We start from the raw sequence: 24,380 nt of genomic DNA on the forward strand, positions 1-24,380 counted from the left end.
GAGCATTGAAAATTGAGTGAAAGGCTTTGAGTGGCCAGGCCCTGGACACCAGATTTAGGCTACACTTACCTAAATCTTTGAGGGAGGGAGTAGGGAACTTACTAGATAACATATGTGCCCTCTACTAGAATAAGTCTATTTCCTTCCTTGCCCCTCTTCCCCAGTTATTCCCAAGCCAATACCTACTCATCCCTTGGGGTTTAGTTCACCATTTTTTCCAGGTGATATGTTACATAGCACTTATCACTGTAATCATAAGTATCTGCACCCCACAAGCTTATAAGCTCTCTGCAAAACAGATCCCACCTCCCTCATTCTCCACAACATCTCATTGCTGTTCCTGAGCCTGGCACATAGTAAATGCTAAATAAAGTTGGAGAATCAAATGAAGAACTTTTACACACTAGGAAACTGAAGGTCAGAGGTTAAAGTATTTACCCAAGTCATAATGGCTTTAGGGATTTGAACTTTTATCTAAAAGGCTACACTCTTTTCTGTCTACATGGCCACCAGTTCTGTGCACTAAATTTTACATATTCACCCATTCACGTTTTCACTAGCGCTATCTCCAGTTGCTACTGCCTGTTTTCAGTCCTCTCTTATGAATGAGTGGTATCAGAGAAATCATGTAAGAACAGAATTTGCATTCTTTGGGGTTCTCTTACTCTTTTTCATACTTTGTTCAAGTTGCAAGATATCAAGGCAAAACCGAAGTTGTTACCCAGATTTCTCTGAGAGTATTTCTGGCTTTGTTGCTTTACTCTTTTTGTTAGATTCTATTGTTTTTAAAAAGTTCACCACCCCTTCCTGAGGGAGAATTATACCTGCCCACTCCACTGGGATCAGACTTGGCCACGTGACTTGCTTTGGCCCATGTGTTTCTGAGCAGAAGCACAAAGTCATTGTGTGGTTCTGCCATCTTTCCTTTTTCCTCTGTCACAAGACGAGCAATGTCCCTGATGGGAGTCGCTGTGGTGGCTGGGGTCTGGAGTAAAGAAGTCTTGGAACAGAGCCATGGCTGACCCACGATGGACATGTGAGGTGAGTTGCTGTAAACCACTGCTTGTTACTGTGGCATAATTTAGTCTAAGCTCACTGATAACCTTTTACAACTCATCTTATTTGTAGTCAGCAAAAATGAATTTTTGCTGTCTCAAAGCTTTTTACCTTTAGGCAATGGGATAGAAAAATTACAATTAGCACTCCTGAGTTTCAATAGCAGCATTGATCGATTGAATATTTTTCCTTTGTCAATGGGTGCTGAGGTACAGTGGGAAGGATTTGAGGTTCACATGAACATATCATCTGATTTCAAGCTTTAATTCCTCATCTCCAAGGAGGGAACGTATGAAGGCATCTAGCACACCACTGACCTATGTTACATCCTCAATATATACTCAGCATTTTTGAGGGTGGAGGAATGTACAAAAATTCCACAGAAACTCCAATTTTTCACTTGGCTCATTCCATCATTAAAATATATTTTTCTTAACTCAAAAATTTACCTTTTCCGGGCCGGCCCGGTGTCTCAGGTGGTTGGAGCTCCAGGCTCTTAACTCCGAAGGCTGCCGGTTCGATTCCCACATGGGCCAGTGGGCTCTCTCAACCACAAGGTTGCCGGTTCAATTCCTCAAGTCCCGCAAGGGATGGTGGGCAGCGCCCCCTGCAACTAAGATTGAACACAGCACCTTGAGCTGAGCTCCCGGATGGCTCAGTTGGTTAGAGCGCGTCCTCTTAACCCCAAGGTTGCCGGTTCGACTCCCGCAAGGGATGGTGGGCTGCGACCTGGCAACTGGACCTGGAGCTGAGCTGCGCCCTCCACAGCTAAGAGTGAAAGGACAACAACTTGAAGCTGAACGGCACCCTCCAAAACTAAGAGTGAAAGGATAACAACTTGACTTGGAAAAAAAGTCCTGGAAGTACACACTGTTCCCCAATAAAGTCCTGTTCCCCTTCCCCAATAAAATCTTTAAAAAAAAAATTCCTTGTTTTAAAAAAAAAAAAAATTTACCTTTTCCAAGAAATCTTCCTTGGTTACTATTAACTTCATTTGAAACTTCCCTTGTCCTCCAATGTCAATTAAGCCCTCTCAGAGTGTATGTATAACACTTATATCTTTGTTTATTCTTATGCAATTGTAGGAGTTCGATAGAAATTTTTTTAACTAAATTGACTTTTGTGCCTTACTTATCCATGTGACTATTATTCGTGTATGCATCAGGTATGACTATGAGTCAATGAGACTAATTTTTTAACAATTTATTGTGTAACATTTGATTTATTGAAAAGAATTTGTGTACTATGTACTAATAAAACAAATACCTGTCAACTCACCTCCCAACATTCCCAATACCGTCAAACTTCGTGTCTGCTCCTGGCCCATTCCATCCTCCTGCCCTCCCCCAGCAGTGATCACTGTCTTGAGTTTTGTGTTTATCATTGAAATACTTTATCAACAAACATGTCGGACATTACATAACCAACGAGTGTTCACCCCTTCAAAGTAATCACCTCACACAACTCAAAACATTCTTGGTAGTCCCTTATGGAATTATCTTGGTAACCTCAGTCATATTCCTACAAAGATTTAATTTTTCAAAAGAGTCTAAAGCACTAACAATACTGGTTATTATTTATTAAATATTTATTATGTGTCCAGCACTGTGCTATACACCCTGAATTTGTAGCTTCCTTAGTCTTCACTTTCTGAGTTCATTTTCCAGCTAAGCAACTGAGACTTAGCAAAGTCTGGCCATTAGAAGCAAAGCTACGCAAGTCCTTCACTGTGAAACTCCGTCCTAATTACTGCACCTGGTCATAGTGACATGCAAAACTCAGCTTGTGAATAAGGGGAAAGGTGTGTGTGTGGGGTGTGTAATCAGGATAGGAAACACCAGCTATGATTAAAACCAAAAGCAAGACAGCACAATGAATAGTGGGCCTGATTTTCTTCAGTTGTCTTATCTCTGAAAGGAAGTCCACAGAAGGCGTCCAGGGTTTGAGAAATGGTCCCAGGGTGACTGCCTGGAAGGGCTCAGCATGCATGTGGACGTTAGCTTCAGGTTGGTTAAAATGAGAATACCATCTGTACAGACCTGTCCTACTGCATTCCTTCCACAATAGGCTCCCCTAGTACATAAACCACTCCTGCTACCATGCCAGCACCTCATCGAAACTTCTGTGTTGATACAGAGAAGAAAACAGAGGGAAAGCACACAATATGTAATCAGCTAACCTTACCTTCCTTCTCAGCAAAAAACACTGCTGTGGATGTCTGTGATCAAAGGTGAAACTTTTTGACAGTGGTACAAAAGCAATTCAGTGGAGGAAGATAGTCTTTTCCACAAATGATGCTGGCGCAATAGGATACCCACAGGCCAAAGAAATGAACCTTGACTTAACATCACACTTTATACAATGAAAATTAATTCAAGATGGATCACAGACTTTAAAAACGTAAATGTGAAAAATGTAAAATTATAAAACTTTTAGGAAAAAATAAGGAGAATATCTTTGGGATCTAAGGCTAGGAGAAGAGTTCTTAGATTTGACACCAAAAACAGGATCCATAAATGGAAAACTTGACCTAACTGAAAGGAAAAACTTTTCCCCATGAAAGATTCTGTTAAGAGGATAAAAAGACAGGCTACAGAGTGGGAGAAAATATTAGCAAATCACATATCTGATAAAGGACTTGTAACTGGAATATATAAAGAACTCTCAACAGTAAAAAGCAAACAACACAATTAGAAATTGGGCAAAAGACACGAAAGGAATATGACATGTCTTCACAGAAAAGGGTACACAGATGGCAAATAAGCCCATGAAAAGATCTTCAACATCATTCACCATTACAGAAACGCAAACTAAAGCCACAATAAACTATCACCACACACCTTATCAGAATGGCTAAAATAAAAAAATAGTGACAACACCAAATGCTGGCAAGGATGCAGAGAAACTGGATCACTCACTCACTGCTGGTGGGAATATACAATGATTCAGCCACTCTGGCCAACAGTTTGGCAGTTTCTTATAAAACCAAACATGCAAATACTACATGACCCAGCAATTGCACTCTTGGGCATCTGTCCCAGACAAACGAAGACTTAGGTTCACACAAAAACATGTACACAGATGCTCACAGCAGTTTTTCTCGGCTTCAAATGGGAGGAAACGGTATTTTAACTTAGAGAAAAAATTTTAAGTTAGCCATATTCATCCATCAATGCTTGCAAAAATAACTTTACCTCTCCCCACTTAACAAATTAAAGTAAGTAGCTAAAAATGTCTTTTATAAAAACTTTTCCTGCTTTGTAGATGATGCAAATTAGTGGATGGTCAGGAAAAGCTCTTGTATGATAAGGAGGGAAGTTTTCTATTTAATTTATATTTAAAGAAGATTTTTCTAACATCTAAAATGACTTGTAAGAGGTAGAAGTAGAGAGAAATTCCTCTGTTTGAAATGCAGAGGTTCTGTCAACCTCAGCCAAGAGGAGCTCACTTCCTACCTGACAACATCTAAATGCCTCTTATCATTTAGATGGATCATCAGAAATTACCACACGGCTTTACTTCTTGCCTTTCTCATTAGAAAAGCCCATAAATTTTAAATTTTACTTATGCGCATGTTGTTGCACAAACTTTACTATCATATTTGCATACTATCAAAATATTGTCTGAAATTCATTTCAAGCTCAGAGACACATAGGCACTAAGGTGAATTGAAACCTGCTGTGGTTCCAAGCCCCTCCCCTCTGAAACCTGGGCCTCTCTGACATGCAGACATGTTCACCATCATTACTACTCATGATGGCAACAGTGGGAGAACGACTCAAACAGACCAGCCTGTGCATTACTTCTCCCAGAACTGGGGGTATTTCTCCCTCAATTTACTGCTGACTCAAATATGTGTACAACTTATTGTGTACCAGTCACAGTTCTAAGCACTTTACATGTTAATTTATTCCTCATAATCACCTTATGAAGTAAATAGTATTATTATCCCATTTTATAGATAAAGAAAATGAGGCACATGGTGGCAAATAACCAGCTCAAGGTCACATAAATAGGTGGCAGAGGCAGGATTCAGACCAAGCAGTCCAGATCTGGACTCTGAGCTATGTCACCTCCCACTGAATGAAAGAGGTGATGGATGGATGGATGGATGGATGGATGATGGACGGTTGGATAGATGGATGGACAGATGTACAGATGATGAATGGATGGATATACAAATGATTCAATGAACAAATGAACAAGTTTGTCTAATGTGGCCATCAGTTACAAATAGGATCCCCCTTAGCCTGGGGAGCTGTGGTTCGGGGCCTGTCTGTGGCCTCTGCGTGTCAGCATCTGGCCTTGTTTCTGATCCAGGACTTGTTTTTTTTTTTTCCATGAATGCAGTGGTTGTTGAAGTATAATATCAGGAGTTCAGTGTTGGGAGGCAGGAAACCTGGGTCCTTTTCTTGGCTGCACCACCAACTTGCTGCATATTCTCAGGTAAACCTATGACCGATTTCCCCATCTGTAAATAAGAGAGTTCAACTACAATGATTTCTAATATTCCACAATTCTATGTTTTGATTTGTCCACCTGAATGTTCATCAGCAAGACCAGAAATACAGGAAGTGGGTGAGAATCTAGTATGACAGACGAGAAGGGCAGGGCATTTGAGACCCCTGAAGAAGCTGAGTGTTGTTTAAGTTCCTGACCCGAGAGATGACAGTAGTGTGGCCGCAGCTCAGGCTCAGGTAGGAGAAGAGGCCAGAAAAGATGAGCTGACATGGATCCTGAAGGGCTTGGAGCACATGCTTTGGTGTTCCAATTTTGTAGGCAATGGGGAGACAATGAAGGTTTATTTATTTTTGTAAATGTTTTTATTGTGGTAAAAATTACATAAAATGTACCCTTTTGACCATTTTTCATTGTACAGTTCAATGGCATTGAGTATATTCACATTTTTGGGCAACCTCACCACCATCCATATCTAGAACTTTCTCATCTTCCCAAACTGAAACTCTGTCCTCGCTAAACATTTACTCCCCCTACCCCCTCCCTTCAGCCCCTGGCAACCACCACTCTACTTTCTGTCTCTATGAGCTTGACTTCTACAGGGACCTCATGTAAGTGGAATCATACAGCACTTGTCTTTTTGTGATATGCTTATTTCACTCAGTACAATGTCTTTAAGTCTCATCCATGTTGTAGCACATGTCAGAATTTCCCACCTTTTTAATGCTGAATAATATTCCACTGGGAGAGGGACAAGGAGAGGGAGAGAGAGTGGGAAAAGAAGGAGAAGGGGAAGAAGAACAGAAGACGAAAGCAACTAACATTTAATGGGTGCCTAATAAGTGCCAGTTACTGTCCCAAGTACTTGACATGTATTGACTCTTGTAATCCTCATCCATTTTCACATATTCTCCTTTGAGGCAGAGGCTATTATTGTCCCTCTTACATGTGAGCAAATGGAGAGAAGTTAAAGAACCTGCCCAAAGTCGCACAGCTAGATGAAGACAGAGTGTAATCAAACCCAGGAAGTCTGCCTGCAGAGCCTACCCACTCACACTGCATGACATCACCTCTGATGATGGACTGGGGAGATGGGCTATAGAATGGAGGCCATTTGCAGGGCAGTCGGAATAATCCAGACAGCAGCTGACAAGAGCTGTGAAGTGAACTCAGGAAGCAGGGATGGATGGACGTGAGGAGAGACATTGGAGAGCTTTAGGGGTGGACTGGACAGGCTCCCAGGGAGTAAGTTACCACGGACGTGAAGAAGGGGAAGTGGTATGAAGTGATGGACAGCTTCTGAACTGGATAGTGGAGCGTGGTAACATTCATCAGGAAAACATGGGTACACCAGCAGGTAGGGTGAAGGGGGAAATAATGATTTGGTACCTGCTGAATCTGAGATGCCCGTAGGACATTCAGATAGAGTTATCCAACAGGAGTTAGGTAAGAGGCAAACTCAGTAGAAAGATCTTGTTGGAGGCACAGGTTGGGAAGTCATTAGCATAGGGGAGGGTTAGAATCAGAAGCAGATGAGCTTGTCCACGGAGCGTGTGTGTAGAATGAAAAGAAGAAGGTGGAGACTGAAACCCAGGGACTGCGGAGTCACAAAGCCGAGGTAGAGAGCACACTGGGCTGTGCAGAGTTTCAAACCGGCACGACAGCTTGGAGAGCAGGAGTAAGGCCCTTTTGCGTTTCCCCAAGGGCCATTTACCTCACTGTGCTCCCATTTGGGGGAACACCAATGGGTGGGGGCCAGATCAACAAAGGGGATGGCAGACATTTGGACAGAAGTGTCAGAAGGGTAGGAGGACATGGAAATCGAGGCAGGAGAAAGTTTCCAGAAAGATGGTGTCAAATGCTTCGCGGAGACCAAACAAAAAGAGGCTGAAAGATGTCCACTGATTTTTGCAGTTAACATTACTGGTGACCTTCAAAAGAGCCATTCTGTCGAAGAGATGGAAGCAGGAGCCAGGTTGCCTTGGACTGAGGCATGACAGAGAGGTGCAGTGTACATGGGGTACGATGTGTGGGGACGTGCACCTGGGGAGGGGAGGGCACAGGCAGCATTTGTGAGACCTCGGGCTGCGGGGGGCTACTGGGGACCGCTGAGCACATTCACGACCGAGGGCGAGAAACTGGCGCAGAGAGTAACCGAGGAGGTCAGGGAACGCGCTGATGAGACGGGAGGCACACGCGGGAACATCCGCCTCCAGCAGAGGAAGGACACCTGGACACAGCAGGGCAGGGAATGGCTGTGCAGCCATTGGGCAGACTGTGGGAAAGTCGGAGTCTTTTGAAAATGAAAATGCTCCATGCTGATCTAGACACAGGGAAGCGGGTACACTCTCACCTGGAAATGGCAAATTGCTTTTGGGAAGTCATTTGGCAACGGGTATAAAGTCACAGTTCGTGCCCATTGACTCCATGAAGTTAGTTCTGGGAATTTACCCTCAGGATAAATGAATGAAAAAACACACGTACTTACAAATATGCTTGTGGCACATTATTTACAATATTATTTTTAAAAAGCACATGTGGCTAACGGTATGGAAACTAGTTAAGTAAATTATGAAACATATGCTCAATGGATGGAATATTATGAAGTCATTAAATTACAATTATGAAGCTTATAGCTACATAGAAAAAATGGCTATGATAGCAAATGGGAAATCAGTTTTAAAATTGTATGTATACTCTAATTACAATGATGTGAAATATGCTTTCCCATGAAAATATACTACAACAGAATTCCTAAAAATGATACTAGCTATTGGTTGGGGATTATGGTTAGATTATGGGCGATGTTTTTTTCTTTCTCCATTTGGAAAACTCATTTTGAATCCCAGTGCTACAATTTTAGTCAGAAAAACAAAAACGTAGCCTTATGTCTTATTAGTTATTATTCTATTCAAAAGAGAACGTACTGAGTTTTTCTCTCTGTACTCTGATGGTACTGAGGTCTGATAAGATGCTTTTTCTGTGACTAGCAAATCCATTAGAACTCCCTGCCATCTGATGCCGAGACTCAATGATGGGTGCCTCTTCCCTACCCTGCAGCCTCGCTCACCCTGCAGTGCACCGTGTGCTCGATGCTTTTGATAGAAAGCGCACTGGCTAAACTTTTAAGAACATTCTCGGCCCACGTGTCAAGCCAGGATGGCGTATGGGTGGGAGGCAGGGAAGGGAACAGAGGGGCTCTTTCCACCTGTACCCAGCATATACCCCGTGTAAGCTTTCCTTCTTCTGGAGCACGTCCCTAGCAGAGCCCACCAACCCGCCCTCATTTGGTTCCCACATCTTTCTCAGAGTAGAATGCAGTCCTAAATGTGTTGGTTTTGAATCTGTCTCTTCATATTTGTCTTCCGCTATTTTGAGTTAAATTCTCTTTACTTTCCTCCTCTTTTGTACACTAACATTTAAAGAGTTTATTAACGGTTGTTAAACAAAAACCATTCATGGCTGAAAGCTTTTCTGTAAGCAAGGGTTTACTGAGCCAAATGCTAGCCAGAAAAGGACCAGGTCCTGGAGCATGCGGCTTAACCACCAGCAGCATCACTTGTGGGGAAGGCCACAAGTGGCCGTCTGGGGGCTGACAGGCTCTTTTATGAAAACAGTTTGGGGAAGAAAGATGTAAGTTGTTTTGAAAGAATTTACATTGGCTTAGATAAAAGGGGTGGGAGAAGGAGAAGCGGGGCCAGTTCTGGGATAGGTACAGAGTCTGTAAGGAAGAAATGTTAGCTCCTTTGGGCTGGATGTTGGCAACATTCCAGAAAGTTCCTGCGTAAGCAAGAAGCACAGGCTCCTGGTGGTCCGTGGTGCCTGGCTATTCTCTTTCGTTAATTGCAAAATGGCCACCTGGAAGTTAACGCAAAGTTCCAATATACCCTTAGGAATGCAAGCAGTGTTTGCTGGTTTTGCCCTGCAGTTGTTAACTGGTTAACCTTTTCTTGTCTTTCCTTCCACCCTCGGGCCTGCTATAATTTAATTTAAGGCATCTCAGAATTTTCTCCTTGTCAGGGTTCAAAACAGTGATGTAAATGTACATTTTGAAATGGCGACTAGAAGACAGACGGTGGTCAGTTTTATTTGGGGGCAGGGCAGCTGGAGGTGCAAGCAGTGGTCACTGGACTTTTGTTTGCAAGAATTTTCCTTCCTCAGGATTTAATATGTAAGATAATTATAAATTCAAATGAACTCATAAGAAAAATAAATCAGAATTTAGAGATTCATCTCTAGATGGATTTAAAGATATAACAAATACGCCTGATGTTTTCAAGATACATTACAGATTACAAGAATCACCTAGGTTATATTCAGGAAGGGGGCAGGAATCCCACCCCTTCCGTCTTTCTCTGTGTTTATTAGGTTGTAAACTGCTCCATCTTGTGGTTAAACGAGGGAACTAATACCTAAAAATACAAATGTTCTTATTTTCACAGCAAAAAATCAAATCACTGTATTCTCCCTTCTATTATAAGTTATGAATGAGCTTTAAACAATTCAAAACATACACAAAAGAAGAAAGTAAAAATTATCAGTAATTTCATTGTCTAGAAATTTCTACATACACATAAAATTTAAAAGTCAAATATAGGCATAGAATACATGCATATTCTTTTATACAACAGAAATAGCTTACCGTTTGCTTCTTCAGGTCAAATGAATCACCACTTCAACATAATTTTGGAATGAGAGCTAATCAGGTTTGGATTATGTTAGCAGGTTGGAATAATTTGATAGAAATTAGGGTAACCACAACCTTCTAGGGCCTCGGGTTCCTGATCTGTTAAAGTGGGGGGAGGGGGTTTGCACACCAGTGGGACCCTGAATCCAGCCCCCAGACCTTCGGGTGCTCATGGTTTCACATTCATTGTTCCACACCTTTGTGTGGCCTTGTTGGGGAAGCATTTAGTTTGCAAAGTTGGATTAAATGTTCCGTAAGTTCCACTCCACTTGAGACATGGAATGATTCTGTTCCTATCCTGAGAACTCCTAATAAACCAGAGCAGTGCTTCTCAAAGCATGGTCCCTGGACCAGCCACCTCAGCATCAGGTGGGAACCACCTGGCCATGCGACTCGCAGGCCTTCTCTTAGACCTCCCGTCTCAGAACTCAGGGGGTGGGTTCTGACTGTCCTAACAAGCTTTCCAGGTGATGAAGTTTGAGGTCCACTGATCTAGAACATCAATGCAAACATCCCATTCTTTCTTAGTCCCTTAGCTTTCACCTTCACATGATTAATTTTCAACATTTTCCCGCCACACAAGATCAGACTACAGCTCAGCTGTCCACACTATGGGTTATACTATTAATTGATCTGGCATTTATTGGCAATCTTGATAAAGGAACAGGATGGGGCAACATAAACTTTAGATAAATCAAGAACGACTTGATTTTGGACTTGGCTTTCAAAATCCAGGGTCAGACCCCTTCCTCTACCTCCACTGCTACGTAGCACTCAGGTCCAAGCCACCGTCACCTGTCACCTGATTTGGTGCAGCAAGGAGGCCTTTTATCAGGCCTCCTTGCTTTCCCCCACCCACACCCGACCCGCATCTCCAGGAACTCCTTAACACAAGCACACCAAATCCTGCGCCAAACACTCAAGCATTCCCCTTTCCCTCCAAGAAAAACCACTGCTTAAATACCTTCAAGGCCCTGTAGGGGGCTCCTACCATCTCTCACCTCACTTCCTACCACCCTCCCGGCTTTCTCTACGCTGCAGCCACACCTGCCTTTTCCTTTTCCTGTCCTACCTCGGGGCCTTTGCACCAGTTCAGCCCTTTGCCCAGGGCCCTCTGGTCCCACATGCGTGCATCGCTTGCTCCCTCGCTGACTTCCCGTCTCTGCTTAAATCGCCCTTCCTGACCCCGGACCTGCCTATTACAGGTTGCAACCTCTCCACCCCACTCTCCCACCCCCGTCCCCCACTTCCCTGCTTCATGACACTTTCCACCATGTGCAACACCAGGTACTTGCCTTTGTTTCCCCTCTGGGATTTTGTTTCTGCTCAGGGGAACCTCCTCAAGCACTAATGGCAGCTGCAGGCCGTAGGACCAAGCACGTGTTGGATGGATGAAAGAGCGTAGGGGGAGCTCTGGCTGAGCAGAATCCGACTCCTTCTCTCAGGATGGGCGTCAGCCTGTGAACTGTAAGACCACGCCAGACTGGGGACAGGACATGGTATTGTGGCCCCAGTCGGGGCAATTATCTCAAATCCAGGGGCCCCTTCCTGTCCAGCCCTATGTGGATTGAAATCCTCCCAGTTTAGAGGTCCAGGTGGCCACACCCAGTTAGTCCATCCATGAGCCATGCCTAGGACTTAGGCCGAGAGGTGCTAATGGTGTAATATATGGGGGGGGGGGGGTTCCTTTTTTGTTTTGTTTTGTTTTTAATTCAAAATTTGCACATCACAGAATCTCTCTTTTTGAAAATAAGTCTTTATGGTAGAGCCATCAGAAGGTGTAAAATTACCCACACAAGCTCTTCCCTCAGGCCAACTGACCACAGAAAGGTCCTAAAGTAGGCTGACTCCCTGGTTCTATTTGGCAATTCAATGCATAGAGATCTTTTCCAGGAGTCCTTGCCACGACCCTGAGGTATTCAGAACAGCTCCCTGGGACCTCTGCCTGCACCCTGTTCTTGCACCAGCCTGATTTCATTCTAACTGAGCCTCTATCATTAACAATAACATATACTCTGTACACACCTGTATTCATGTTCTGTGGGTGCTGTGACAAATTGCCACAAGCTCAATGGCCGAAAACAACACACCTTTACAGTTCTGTCGGTTAGAAGGTATCGATAGTCTCACTGGGCTCTAATCTGGGTGTGGACAGGCTATGCTTCCTTCTCGTGGTCACTCCAACTGAATAATAAGGCTGGCGATTTATTTCACTAGTTAGATGAAAAGCACAGACTAGGATACAAATTATCCAATGTTTAAAATGTTTTTATTTTTCTAAGAAATGAATAGATTGACTGAGCCACAGGCCAATTATTGTTCCTCTTATGGAGCTCAGCACTTCCGCAGATCGTTGAAGCACATTCTAAGACTTGGGTACTACGAGGACTACTTGTAAAATGAAATGAGTAGCCACAGACATACAGCAGGGCTGTTAGAAATAAAAAGTTCTCATCAATTTACTCCTGAGTCACTCTTGTCTTGTTACCCCTCCACTGTGTCACGCTCCCTGCACAGTATGACATCTCAGCTCCCACTCTTGGGTGACCTGTGTGTGGGTTCCATTCTGCGGGGAGAGTTAAGTTTGTGACTTAGAAAAACGCTGCTTTGGAGTTTTGCAGGGCTGCTTATTGGTCTCTGAATGCTCCCTTCCAACCCTGTGAGACCCAGGAAGATTTCTACCAATAAGCCTGGCAGTCCTGGAGAAGCAGTGTGTGGAGACAAGGGGAAGACATTGCTGGTGAGCTGCCCCTTTGCCCAACGAACCACCCGTTCTTCCATTCGGATACCAAATGCAGGCGATGGGCTGGCGGGCAGGAAAGCGGAGGGAGGGAATCGGGTAGCTTTACACGCACGGGGAGAGACTTCAGACGGTGACGCCTTACAGGCAGGTACAAAAGCCACATGATGATATCTGTGGCTTATCCAACAGGTCCTCAAATAATGTTTCATTATAACACTGATGAGATGCATAGGAACCTAACTCTTGTTTATATCAATTATCCTATGGTTTGTGATATGTCCTTTGGTTAAAGTCACAGATCTTATCAATGACGTTAAGTGAGGACTTACTGTGTACAGGGAGCTTATATGTAAAGACCAAAATGAATCCACTGTGCTTTTTAAGCAACTATTTTAAAGGTAGGAGCAAGAAAAGCAGACATTAAGTAAGTCGACTAAAATTTTGAATTTGCCCCATCATAGTAATGAACTGAACGGACTTCAGGGGCTCACGGTATGGTACTGCTTCTATTTAACGTCTTTCCAAGGCAAGAGTCCTTTGTTTTCACCGAATTCCATTACTCCAATGTGGGTCAGTAGAACTTTTCTACAGTTTAAATTCGTATCATTTTGAAAGAAAACACACGGCTTATGGTGTGCGTAATGGCCTCCAGCTTGGACAACCTGTTTGCAAAGGTGTCTACAGACAAAGCCTCCAACACCTGTGTGTCAGGCCACTGCTAACTAACCACTCGTCAGTCTGTGAGAGAAGCCAACGGGAAGAGAAATAAGATCAAAGAGTATGCCTAGAAAAGAAGGGATCAAGAAATTCCAAACAAGCCACACCACGTTACAGATGAAGAAATCATCACAGCGAGTACTCAGAAATCTAGTGAGATGCCAAGTTACAGAGTTGTTTTCCTAGTGATGCTTTTCTCAGGAAGAAAAGGGCCACGGAAAACTGAAGGTGGGGCAGTTGAAAAGAAGGCAACAATGAATATCCATGTCACACGCCTCTCTAAACACTACCTGTGAGTCAGGGCTCACTTTCTCCTGGAAGCAGTTTTGACTTTTTGGGTCAACACTGGTAACACCTATTTACCAAGGACCTGTCTGTTTCAGAAAGTTGGCTAGGTATCTCACCTAAGTTCTCTAAGGGATCCACAGAACCCTGCAAAGTAGGGCTACTGTCTCCATTTTTAAGGCCAGAAAGCCAAGGCTCAGTGAAGGCAGTGTCATGGTTTCCTGAGCACCTATTTTGTGCCAGGCCTCTCCCACCTGAGCAATGTGAGATGAGAGCAGGGAGGCTCACCTTGGAAAGGCTGCGCTCCGAGCCCAGCCTGACAGGTGAGGTCCCAGCATCCGCCCAGGAGCCCCTCAGCTCAATCATTATCCACTCAGTCAACGTTTCGCAGCAGGACTTAATTGTCCTCTGATTGTTTTCTGTGTTTGTTGTGTTTTTGCAATTAGACTCTAAGCTTTGAGGTAAACAACTCTGAATTGACTGTTTTTTGTACCCCAAAGGAGTCATCAGTCAGTAGGTAGGACTGACAGAATCCAGACTGCACAAGGCAGATGGGCAAGCAGACGGCCACCTTCTCACTTACCTGAATATTTGTATGAGGAATCAGTTAACGAAGCCCCTGAACTAGGTGGCAAGTGTTTATTCCTGTGCTTTCTGTGTCCCAAGTACTGGGGCATAAAGATGAGGACAGTCTCCTTTTGTTGAGCTCTGAGGGAAAAAGACACCAATGACTACTGTGTAATGAGCACTGTGACAGGCACAGATGGAGCTAGTGTTAGGACGCAGAGGGGACATGCAGGGTGCTGGGGACTGTGGGGCCAGGCCTCCAGCATGTCTGACTGGAAAGTAAGAAGTTCATGGGCAGAGGGGCATGTAGGTGGCAGCCCGGCTGGGGCAGAGGTGCCAAGGGGACACAGTGGGTGGTGTCTGAGGTTAGCCATCTGCTTTCAGTGGGAGCAGCCATTGTTCCCACATGATCCCAGCCAATTCCAGATAGGCTGAGAAGTGATTTCCTGGAATCTTTTAGAAGAATCCTGAGACACGGAGTGAGATGTTCAGTGAGAGAGCCGGTGGGGAATGTTTCTGGCCAGGCAGAAGCAGCAGTTCTGCATGAAAGGGAAGGAAGCTGAAGGCGGTGAGTTCTGGGAGTATTTTGCCCTTGAAACCCGAGCTGTTGCTACGTTCCTGCAGGATGGCCAGTCACCTCTTCCCTCAAGTAGGTTAGCTACCATCCCCCCAATCCCTCTTTTCAGTTTAAAGATAGTCCAAGTTTTGGGCTTTTGCAACCTGCAACTAAGGGAGTCCTAATATAATCTAAGACAACCACCAACTGACATGCAACGCTCAACTTTCTTTATCTATTGAACACCACTATAAAAAAATACCTTCTCTCCACCATTTGCTCCCCTCACTTTGAAGCAGCAATATTCTGAAATCATGAAAAAGAAATCCAACCTAATAGTGGATCACTCCACAAAAGTAATGACGGTGTCCTCTGTGGAGAGTTTGCTGTGTGGTTGGATACAGTTAAGGAGAGTTCCCTATTAACCTTTCATTCTGGATGGGGAGAGAAAGGCCTCACACTGAGACGCTGGCCCCCTGGGGAGGCTCCAATCTTTCTTAGGAGTACAATCAAGTCCTGGGAAAATGAAAAAGGAATAAATTTTGAGTTCTCCCGAACAGTTTTCATAGAGCACTCCAAAGTGCTCCTAACTTTTGTTGAAGCTTAAGTACCGTGTTTCCTCGAAAATGAGACCTAACCGGTCAATCAGCTCTAATGGCATCTTTTGGAGCAAAAATTAACATAAGACCCGGTGGTATATTATATAAGACCCAGTTTTATATTATAATAAAATAAGACAGTCTTATATTAATTTTTGCTCCAAAAGACGCATTAGAGCTGATTGTCCGGCTAAGTCTTATATTTGGGGAAATACGGTAGCAGTGATTTAATGAAAAGTAATATGAATTTATCACTCTAATAAAGGGGTCGCCTCCCATCCTTAAAACAAATTTCCTAGAAGGAACCTGTCTGGTTCATGTTTATAACCTTGGTATATACGTGTTTGATGAGTAAAAATCAAATAACAAAGGGGACTAACACAGCAAGTCACACCATGACCTCTGTATTCCTCCTATTCTAGTAGCAGTGCCTCAAAGGCAGAGGCCTTCTTTGAAATGCAGGTTTACTATTCTTCGGGTCTGGTGAAGCCAACAGATCAGGAGACAGCTGCCATTCAGAAAATAATTTGTTACTCAGCTCCCAAGGAGAGGGGGCATGCCCTGCCATGGGAAGTCGGGGTGGGTAGACAGGAAAGCACAGGGTGGGGGTGGGCAGGAGGCAGAGGGAGCAAGTGGAAAACTCAGGCAAGACCCTTTACTGTGCCTTCTGAGGGATGGGGCACTTAAGGCAGGGTCAGCAGGCTTAGGACTAGCTAGTTTGAATAATTTCAGTGGGTTCTGGGACATAATGGCTGTCCACATGGGTCTGGTGCCAGGCCTTGGGGTGATCAGAGCAAACGGATGGTGGCCTGGAGTGTGAGAGCAGATACAGGAGGTAGTTGGGTGTTGCCACGCAGCAGCCTACCCTTCTGTCTCCGTGTACCTGCCCCCAAAGAAAGGAGTCTGTGAGACGGAACCTTTCAGGGACTTTGCTTCACCTTTGTGCTTACACCTTATGTCTCCCTGTTTGGCCCCAGAAAGATGGCTGGTCAGCCAATGACGAGTAAGATTCCCCAAGGGGGGGTGCGGGGGGGAAACTCAAGCCAGGCGAAGTCGAGTGGGGACCAACAGGAGAACCCACGGGGTTCATAGAGGTGGGCACAGCCCCTCACATTCCCCCCCTCCCAAGGAGAGCCTCTGCCTCTGTGGCTGCATTCCTTCCCACAATCTGCAGGGGAAGAGATTCCATCTATTCATATGTATAAAGGTTTTGTCCCTTGGGGAAGTACATACATCCTGAGACTTACGGTTCAGCTGCCTGCAGGAAAGGATGACTGGCTTGTATCAGTTTCCTATTATGATGTATAGGATTCACAGATCTTGAGATTGACAAGCTTTATCTCCTTTACTTCTCCACCTAAGTAATAAAAACTATGCATCAGCCCAATTCGGGGCTCAGTCCTTGAGGCTGGAGACCCTTGGCCCTTCTTGTACTCTACTCATGGCTACTGTCTTTTCTTAACCCTGCGCTTGCCCCCCTTGCTCCCCACAACCCCCGTTGCGCAGGCCGCGACAGTTGGGGGTATGGGCGCTGCACTGGTTGGTTTGCACAAGAAAGGCACGCACGCTGGACAGCATCTCTAGGATTGGCTCACGATGGAGGGGGCAGTCCTGCATCAGCCAGGTCCCAGAGGTCAAAGCATCAGAGACACACGGTCAATACAGAAACCACTCCAGAAATCGTGACCTTTGTCTTCTAATTCTAATGAAATTCTTCATTCTATCTATGGTTCCTTTTTTTGATAGAATATTCATTTTATTGATTATTTAGTTTAATTTATATTTTCTGTGAAATGGTAGAAAAAATTCTCTGGTAAGATTTTGCTCACAGTATTGAAGTTCGATAGTTTTTATACCTTAGTATTCAAAGATTACTTCCAATTTTCAAAAACGGGTTTAGTATGTGTTTTAACCAAAGGCTTAGAATAAAAAGTTCTGTTGTTCGCCAGGACGTGGCAATAATTCTTGTGAGATGGTGATGATTTTCATTGTTACGGTTCTGTGCCTGTTAATCTTGGGGAATGTGTCACAGCCTCTCTACTTGGGTGGGCTGCAAACACCTGAGACTCAACCAAATCCAAGTCAACCCCTCTGGTGTCACTGTCCCCTCTCCCAGCAACTTCTCTTCCAGTGTTCTGAGTTCTTGGCACGACACTCACCTGACGTGACAGAGGGGAGCCGCAGCCAGGGACTCAGCGCCTGTTACACCCTCCCCATTCATTCAGAAGCCTCTGTGGCTCCTTCCTCAGGTGCCTCTGTTGAGAGCTCCAGGGCAAGGGCGCACTTTTTCTGGTTTGGTCTCTTATACAATGGAAGTAAGTGATTACAGGCTTGGCTATTTTCATTTAGCTTGTCATTTTTTTTCCAGCTTTACTGAGATTTAATTGACAACATTATAATATATTTAAAGTGTACAGTGTGATGATTTGATATACATTGTGAAAGGAGTCCCACCAACAAGTTCATTAACACATCGATCACTTCATACGGTTGTCATTTTGTTTTTTTCCTTTTTGGTGGGAACTTAAAAGTCTACCCTCTTAGCAAATTTCAATGACACAGCACAGTGTCATCAACCATAGTTACCATGCCGGGCATTAGATCCTCAGAACTAATTCACCTTGTAACTGAACATTTGTACCCAACTTGGAGGGCATTATGTTACGTGAAATAAGCCAGACAGAGAAGGACAAATACTGTGTGGTATCACTGAAGAGAATGTTGGTTGCCAGGGGCTGAGGGTGGGGGAAATGGGCTTGTTGTCTTCATTGGCTACTTGGACACCTGGCAGCTCAGCCCAAAGATGCTCAACTTATTTCAGTCTCCTGGACAAGGACTCCCATCTCTCAGTGTTGAACACTGGGTTGTAACAGTCGCCATATGGGAAGACAACAGAATTGGGAGAAATGAACTCAAGTCTAACTCAATCATTAAATTAGCAATTTGGCTCTAGTGGGTCACCTGATCCTTAAGGTTGGGCCTCCCCGTCCGCAAAAGGAGGTTACTTGACTGGGTTTTGCCCAGTGTTCCCTTCAGGTCTAAGAGGTCAAGATGCTATGAATTATGATGCTTTGAAAACTATCTTCTGAAAAAGTTTAAAAAGTAAAGCAGCAGACTGAAGCTACACATTTTTAAAAATTATTTTTAAAAGATAACCTTTACAAAGTAGCATTTAAAAATAAATCCTCTCACAACTCAGATGGCTGACAGTGCTGCCCTCGCCGTGGCCAGCAGATATTTACTGCGTGTCCGCCACGTGCAGTCACACGCACAGCGTTTGCTCTCCTTTCCTGTGAAAACATGCTCAGCGCTTCTTCCAGGTGAACTTCCTGCGAGCTCCCTCCTGGCCAGGCTTCTTCCGTTCTCTGACGCGCGGATCAATGGTAAGAAGTCCAGCTGCAGCATAAAAGGAGAAGGCTTTATGAACAATGGAAATGTGCGATGCCCAGCAGAGGCGGCAGGGAACTGCACGGATTTTGTAGGTGTTGTTGTGAGAGAAAACACTAGAATATGTAGGTACTGTTATGAGAGAAAACACTAGAGGAAAGCAACCAGGCCCATGAATGATGTATCAGCCTGACAGCAGTTTGCTTTTACTCTGTTAGGGTATTTCTCCAATTTCTGAGACAAACGCCAGCTACATTATTTCCTTATCCCAGGAGGACTGACTCCTTTTTGGTTTTTAAACTTGTTCAACTTCAGATGGAACTGCTCTTGGGTGGGCAGTCACTATTTACCACAATGGAGCTTACCTGGCATCCTCGTCATTACAGACGGGAAAGTGTTAATGAAGACAAGCGGCAGAGAAGACACGTGTTGTCCGGTGAAACGTGAGGAAGTACACAGACACCATGTCTTAACAGTATACATGAATGTACATGCACATAAAATAGGACTTACTGAACGTATTTGAGAAAAGAAACGTATTATTCTAATTTGTGTGATAATAATATCCCAGGTATTTTGTTTCAGCATCTAAAAGGTAAGTTTTACGGTTGTATTCTCAGCATAAGCAGTTTATTCTACAAGAATAAAGTCAGTTTAAGCTGGAAGCTTCCATACCCCTAACCACCAGGAGCAATCAATGATGACTTCTCGGCAGCTCACGAGCTACTCCCCACACATGGCCCAGAGGAAGCACCCCAGTAGTGGCTGGAACAGGAGTATGTTAGTAAAGACCACAGATTTCAAAAACACCAGCGAGGAGAAAGCTCTTAAATTACTTTTGTAAATATGTAAACTGACAACAGTTTTTCATTAGTTTTTGTTTTTTCCTTTCATTCTTCCGACACTAGCACTTCTTTTCACTGTAAACAAGGCTTAAGCATTTCACTGGGGTCTTCTAATGGCCATACAGCAAAGGGAAACTTCAAATGCTTATTACATACCCAGAGCTTTTGCAATTTACTTATACTTAAAGGGCATAGGATAGAATAGTGTTTTGAACAAAAGGCAGCCAAGACCTGTCTAAATTCTGGTCTAAATGATAAGTAATAATGCTTTATGACTTTTCAATATGCACAGTAACTCAAACTAGCAGAAATGTTAAGTACGAGCCTATCAAATTATTTTCTTGACCAGATATGAATCCCACAAACTGGTGAAGTTGTTTACAAGCAAATGGATTTTTAAGAGGCTTAAAAAAACTAGCCTAAGCCACAGGCGGCGGTTCTCTGCAGCACAGAATCAGAGCCCAGCGGCTGGGGGTAGGGGTCGGGGAAGGGCGGGGCCAGGGGGTGAGGGTGAGTGACTGGCCCAGGCCACTGGCTCCTTAGCAGCACCCTCAGCACCATCTTCTCTTCATAAAGTGTGAAGAAAATCCTCAGCGAGAAGCGCCCTGATTTACTGTAAGTGCTGGAGCACAGCCCGAAGGAAGAAACTGATGACATGTTCATTGTCACACTGCAGAGACGCCTGTATTCATGACCAGATGACGGGGTCACAAAAAAGTGAGACAACAGAAAATTCCAACGTCACAATGGAAAAATGGAAATCTCCAATAATTTTGGAAAGAAATACCTGAAGTGCTTCACCATTTAATCAAATAATTATTACAACTTCTTACGACAAAACAAAAACAGCCAATTCATCTGTTAAACACGATTGAGCAGCATTTGTTAAGCTGGACAAAAGGTTATGCCTTAAGGTCAAACTAAATTTCCTCTGAGGCTGGGAGGGTCTCCCTTTTCTTTTTCCTAATTCAAGTTCACTCTGTAGAAATCAAAACTGAAAAATCATGTTATAGGTCTGGAGCACGAGAAGAGAAGCCAGCAAAGTGCAATACTACATCTTTAACTGTTTTCTCACTGATTTCAGGTAAGTAGCACAAGAATCAAATAAACACGGACGTTATGGGGACAAGCTTGCCCCTCCCACGTCAACTCATACCTTGTCGCATCCACTCGACCTCTTCCTCGGTGACAAAGCTGCACAGCGCTCTGGACATCGCCAAGCGTATGGCTCCAGCCTGCGCCGACCGACCACCCCCCGAGACCGTGCAGGTCACATCGTGTTTCCCCAGTCGGTCAAGGAAGTGAAACGGGAACATCAACTGTTCTCTAAAGCACACACATCACAAGAAGTGTAGTTAAGTTCACTATAAAACACATGATTTTATAAACTGGTCACGTTCTGACCGTTTATGAAAACCACACGATGTACGCCAGCATTCATACTTCTCGATCAATTCATTATTATTACACTTTTCATACTTTCTGATCAATCCAGTACACAAAGAAACACTGATATTTCTGACATTCAGATGCCTTGTTGAGAGCAAGGTTTATTTCTCTTTTTCTTGGCTATAGCAATGTATTTCACTGTTGATTCCTTTTATCATCATGACAACTTTGCGAGCCTTAGAAATAACCTCATAAAGAAGCCTTAACGTGGGGAAACTCCATCAATCAATGGAACTTTCTGCATTCAATGATCAGATAGAGTATTAATAGGCTTTGCCAAGCAGTTATGAAATGCCATGTGGAATCACTAAATAAAGTATGCTTTGTGTGTGTGTGTGTGTGTGTGTGTGTGTGTGTGTATCTAATGTATATATCTAATGTATAATGTATATAAAATGCTCATCCTGGCGGTTAGTTCTTGAAGTCACCAAAACCACATTCAACTCTCCCCCCCCCCCACACACACACTGAAACACATATTCCTATCTCTAGCTCTCTGAGCTGCAGGACCCTGCCCCTGCCTGGTGACACACTGCACACCCCAATCGGGAGTGCCCACAAGGTCCTGGACAGGCACCGCAGGGTTGGAGAAGGGACCTCAGACAAAATGTGGCCCTGGCCTTTCTCTTGCTCAACTGAACAAGGATTTGTTGAACACCACTTACGTGCCAGGTGCAACGTTCACCACCTCCCTTGTCGAGTACTTTGATTTTGCCTCAATATTTCTGTTGAATTTTTATTTAGAAAAGTTGATTGATACTGCATTTTGCTTTGTCTGACACTGTAGCTTTCTAGACCCAAAACAGAGCTTATTATATGTAACACGGTGAAGCTGAAAGATGGATATAGACAGGACCCTCAAGTGTTACTCCTTGGACTATACCAGCAAAACAATCACTCGCAGAGAGGTGTACGATTCAGAACCTTCACCAGCATATTCACTGGACTTGTAACTGTACTGTTTCAATAGGGGTGTTGTTTCAATAGGGAAACATCAATCTGCATTGCTTTTTTGAACAAATGTCTCAAAACCACCAAATCAAAGACAGGAATGTTATAAAAATTGTATTGTTACAAGGAATGCCCATATTATCGTAATAACTAAAGAAATTTAGAGACTGATAATCTAATTCCATCACTTCCTTTTTCCAGCAAGGAAACAGAGGCTGAGATGGACTCTGTGGGATTATCACGTGTCCACGTCACAGGAGGTCTCTGCACTGCCTAACACAGTTACGTGAGTCATGGACATAGTGACGCTACTATGAGAAGCTTTGCTCACCCACTTGCTTGGGAGTTTAAACATTTATCTGTTTTAATTCCTACAATTTTAAGATTCCCTAAAGTTTCTAAAGAAACTTAGACTAAAATTCAGAAAAAAAATTCTTTACAATTTACTGAAGCTGTATCATTGGAGTGGTCAAGGTAAGAAAGAACCATTAAGAAGAGTCTGGACAGTTGGGAAGTTGGTGTACACTGAGGTACAACACTAAATTTATAAATAGATGAAAAAATACCCAAAGGGTAATAATCAAAAGTGATTATATAGCTATAGATTTTAGTTAATCTGGACTGCAAACTGGCACATGCAAAAACAGTAATGTGACATGAAAATATTTCATAGCTCATCTTCTCTCAGGGATCCCGGATGAAACCAAGTTAAAAAAAAAATCAAAATTATTTTGTACCTTGTTATAATAAGTTATTTTGAAAAAAAAATGTCATTTCTATCTTGTCTGACCGCTGCTCCTATGGCACAAATTCTATTAGCATGTAACTTGGGATAGATATAACTGCATACTCTTTTATTTTTCTATTAATTGCTTAAAATGCTAACCTTATCTTCTCTGTTACGTGGTTAGTGCTGTGTGAGGAATGTATTTCTTTTGTGCAGATGATCAATTAGGAATAGCTTTATTGGTTGACTGACAGAACAAAGGCCTTTCCAAATCCGAATAGTTATTAATCGTTGTGCTCCACAGGACCAGGCACACAGTAACAAGTGGTTGCTGTGTAAGTGAATGAAAGAAAAACTTCTGATGACGCCGGGAAGGCAACATAGTCACCATTCCCAATCTGTGGCTGTTTGTGTAAAAACAGCCTAAAGAAAGGTCCCTAGAAAGATAAGTAAGCAGTTCAGCTGACTTTCGGGTAAGAGTCTTAGAGATCAAGTTCAACTCCCTCTTGCCAATTAGGGAAGTGACCTTTAAGCATGTTGGCTAAGGTCACACCGCCAGGAAATAGTTAGAATCAAGATCATCTGACTGTGGGTTCGGTAGTCTTCCTACAATGTCACCTCACTGCTGAATTTGTAAGCTCGTGAGCCGCTCCCGCGAGAGGAAAGGCCAGGCCACAGCTAGCACTGCTGCCCTAAGTCCCCACAACTACTTCAAGATGACGAGACGGATGGGGCCCATTCCCACAAAGGCCAGCCCTAGGCTTCCCAAGCAGACAGGACGTTTCTTGATGATAGAAATCAATCTTAAGTAGCTATGATACCTTCACAATGCCCAGGAGAAGACTGGACTCATACATGATCCATAGTAAATGCTGGCTGATTTCAAGATGAAGAATAAGTTCTAAGACTATAATTTAACTGTGAGATCAAGTCAAAACTGAGCAGTCCCCGATGCTGAAGTTATGGGTCTCTCTGGCTTTGCATAAGGGAATAAGGGCTTATGAGAAAGATGTGAGGGTGATGGCAGAAGTTTACTTCATATTAAATGGCGTTAGAGTGGGCTACTTCTTGACACAAACAAACACACAAATAAAATAAACATCCATGTCCTGAAGTAATTATTCTGTCCAGAAGCTTACACTACATCAGCAGGTCCTCTTTTCCTTACACAAGCGTTGGGAGCATCAGAGCTTTGCCCCATAGACCTTAAAACCACTACACATTCGGGGAGCAGGAGGAGGAACTTGTGAGTAATGACAGTAACTACTGAAAAAATAACCGTCTCCAGAAGAGGCCTTTGTCTGGGATGCACAGAGAGACCTAAGATGAGTATATTTAGAGGATCTGAATTGT

The 24,380-nt window shown here is 43.6% G+C and overlaps 1 protein-coding gene across 1 annotated transcript in view; it reads right to left on the reverse strand.

Moving 5' to 3' along the window:
* Positions 1 to 17,550: 17,550 nt before the first annotated feature.
* Positions 17,551 to 24,380, reverse strand: part of MRPS9 (mitochondrial ribosomal protein S9) — a 59,487-nt gene continuing 52,657 nt past the window's right edge. Inside the window, exons 10-11 of the mRNA XM_033125351.1 lie at positions 21,057 to 21,226; positions 17,551 to 19,064 (exon numbers count right to left, since the gene is read on the reverse strand). Of these exons, the coding sequence (XP_032981242.1) occupies positions 18,973 to 19,064; positions 21,057 to 21,226 (262 nt within the window). The 3' untranslated portion in view covers positions 17,551 to 18,972. The remainder of the gene's footprint in view (positions 19,065 to 21,056; positions 21,227 to 24,380) is intronic.

This window comes from Rhinolophus ferrumequinum, chromosome 13 (genome assembly GCF_004115265.2).
Source record: "Rhinolophus ferrumequinum isolate MPI-CBG mRhiFer1 chromosome 13, mRhiFer1_v1.p, whole genome shotgun sequence".
In the NCBI taxonomy this organism is placed as follows: Eukaryota; Metazoa; Chordata; class Mammalia; order Chiroptera; family Rhinolophidae; genus Rhinolophus; species Rhinolophus ferrumequinum.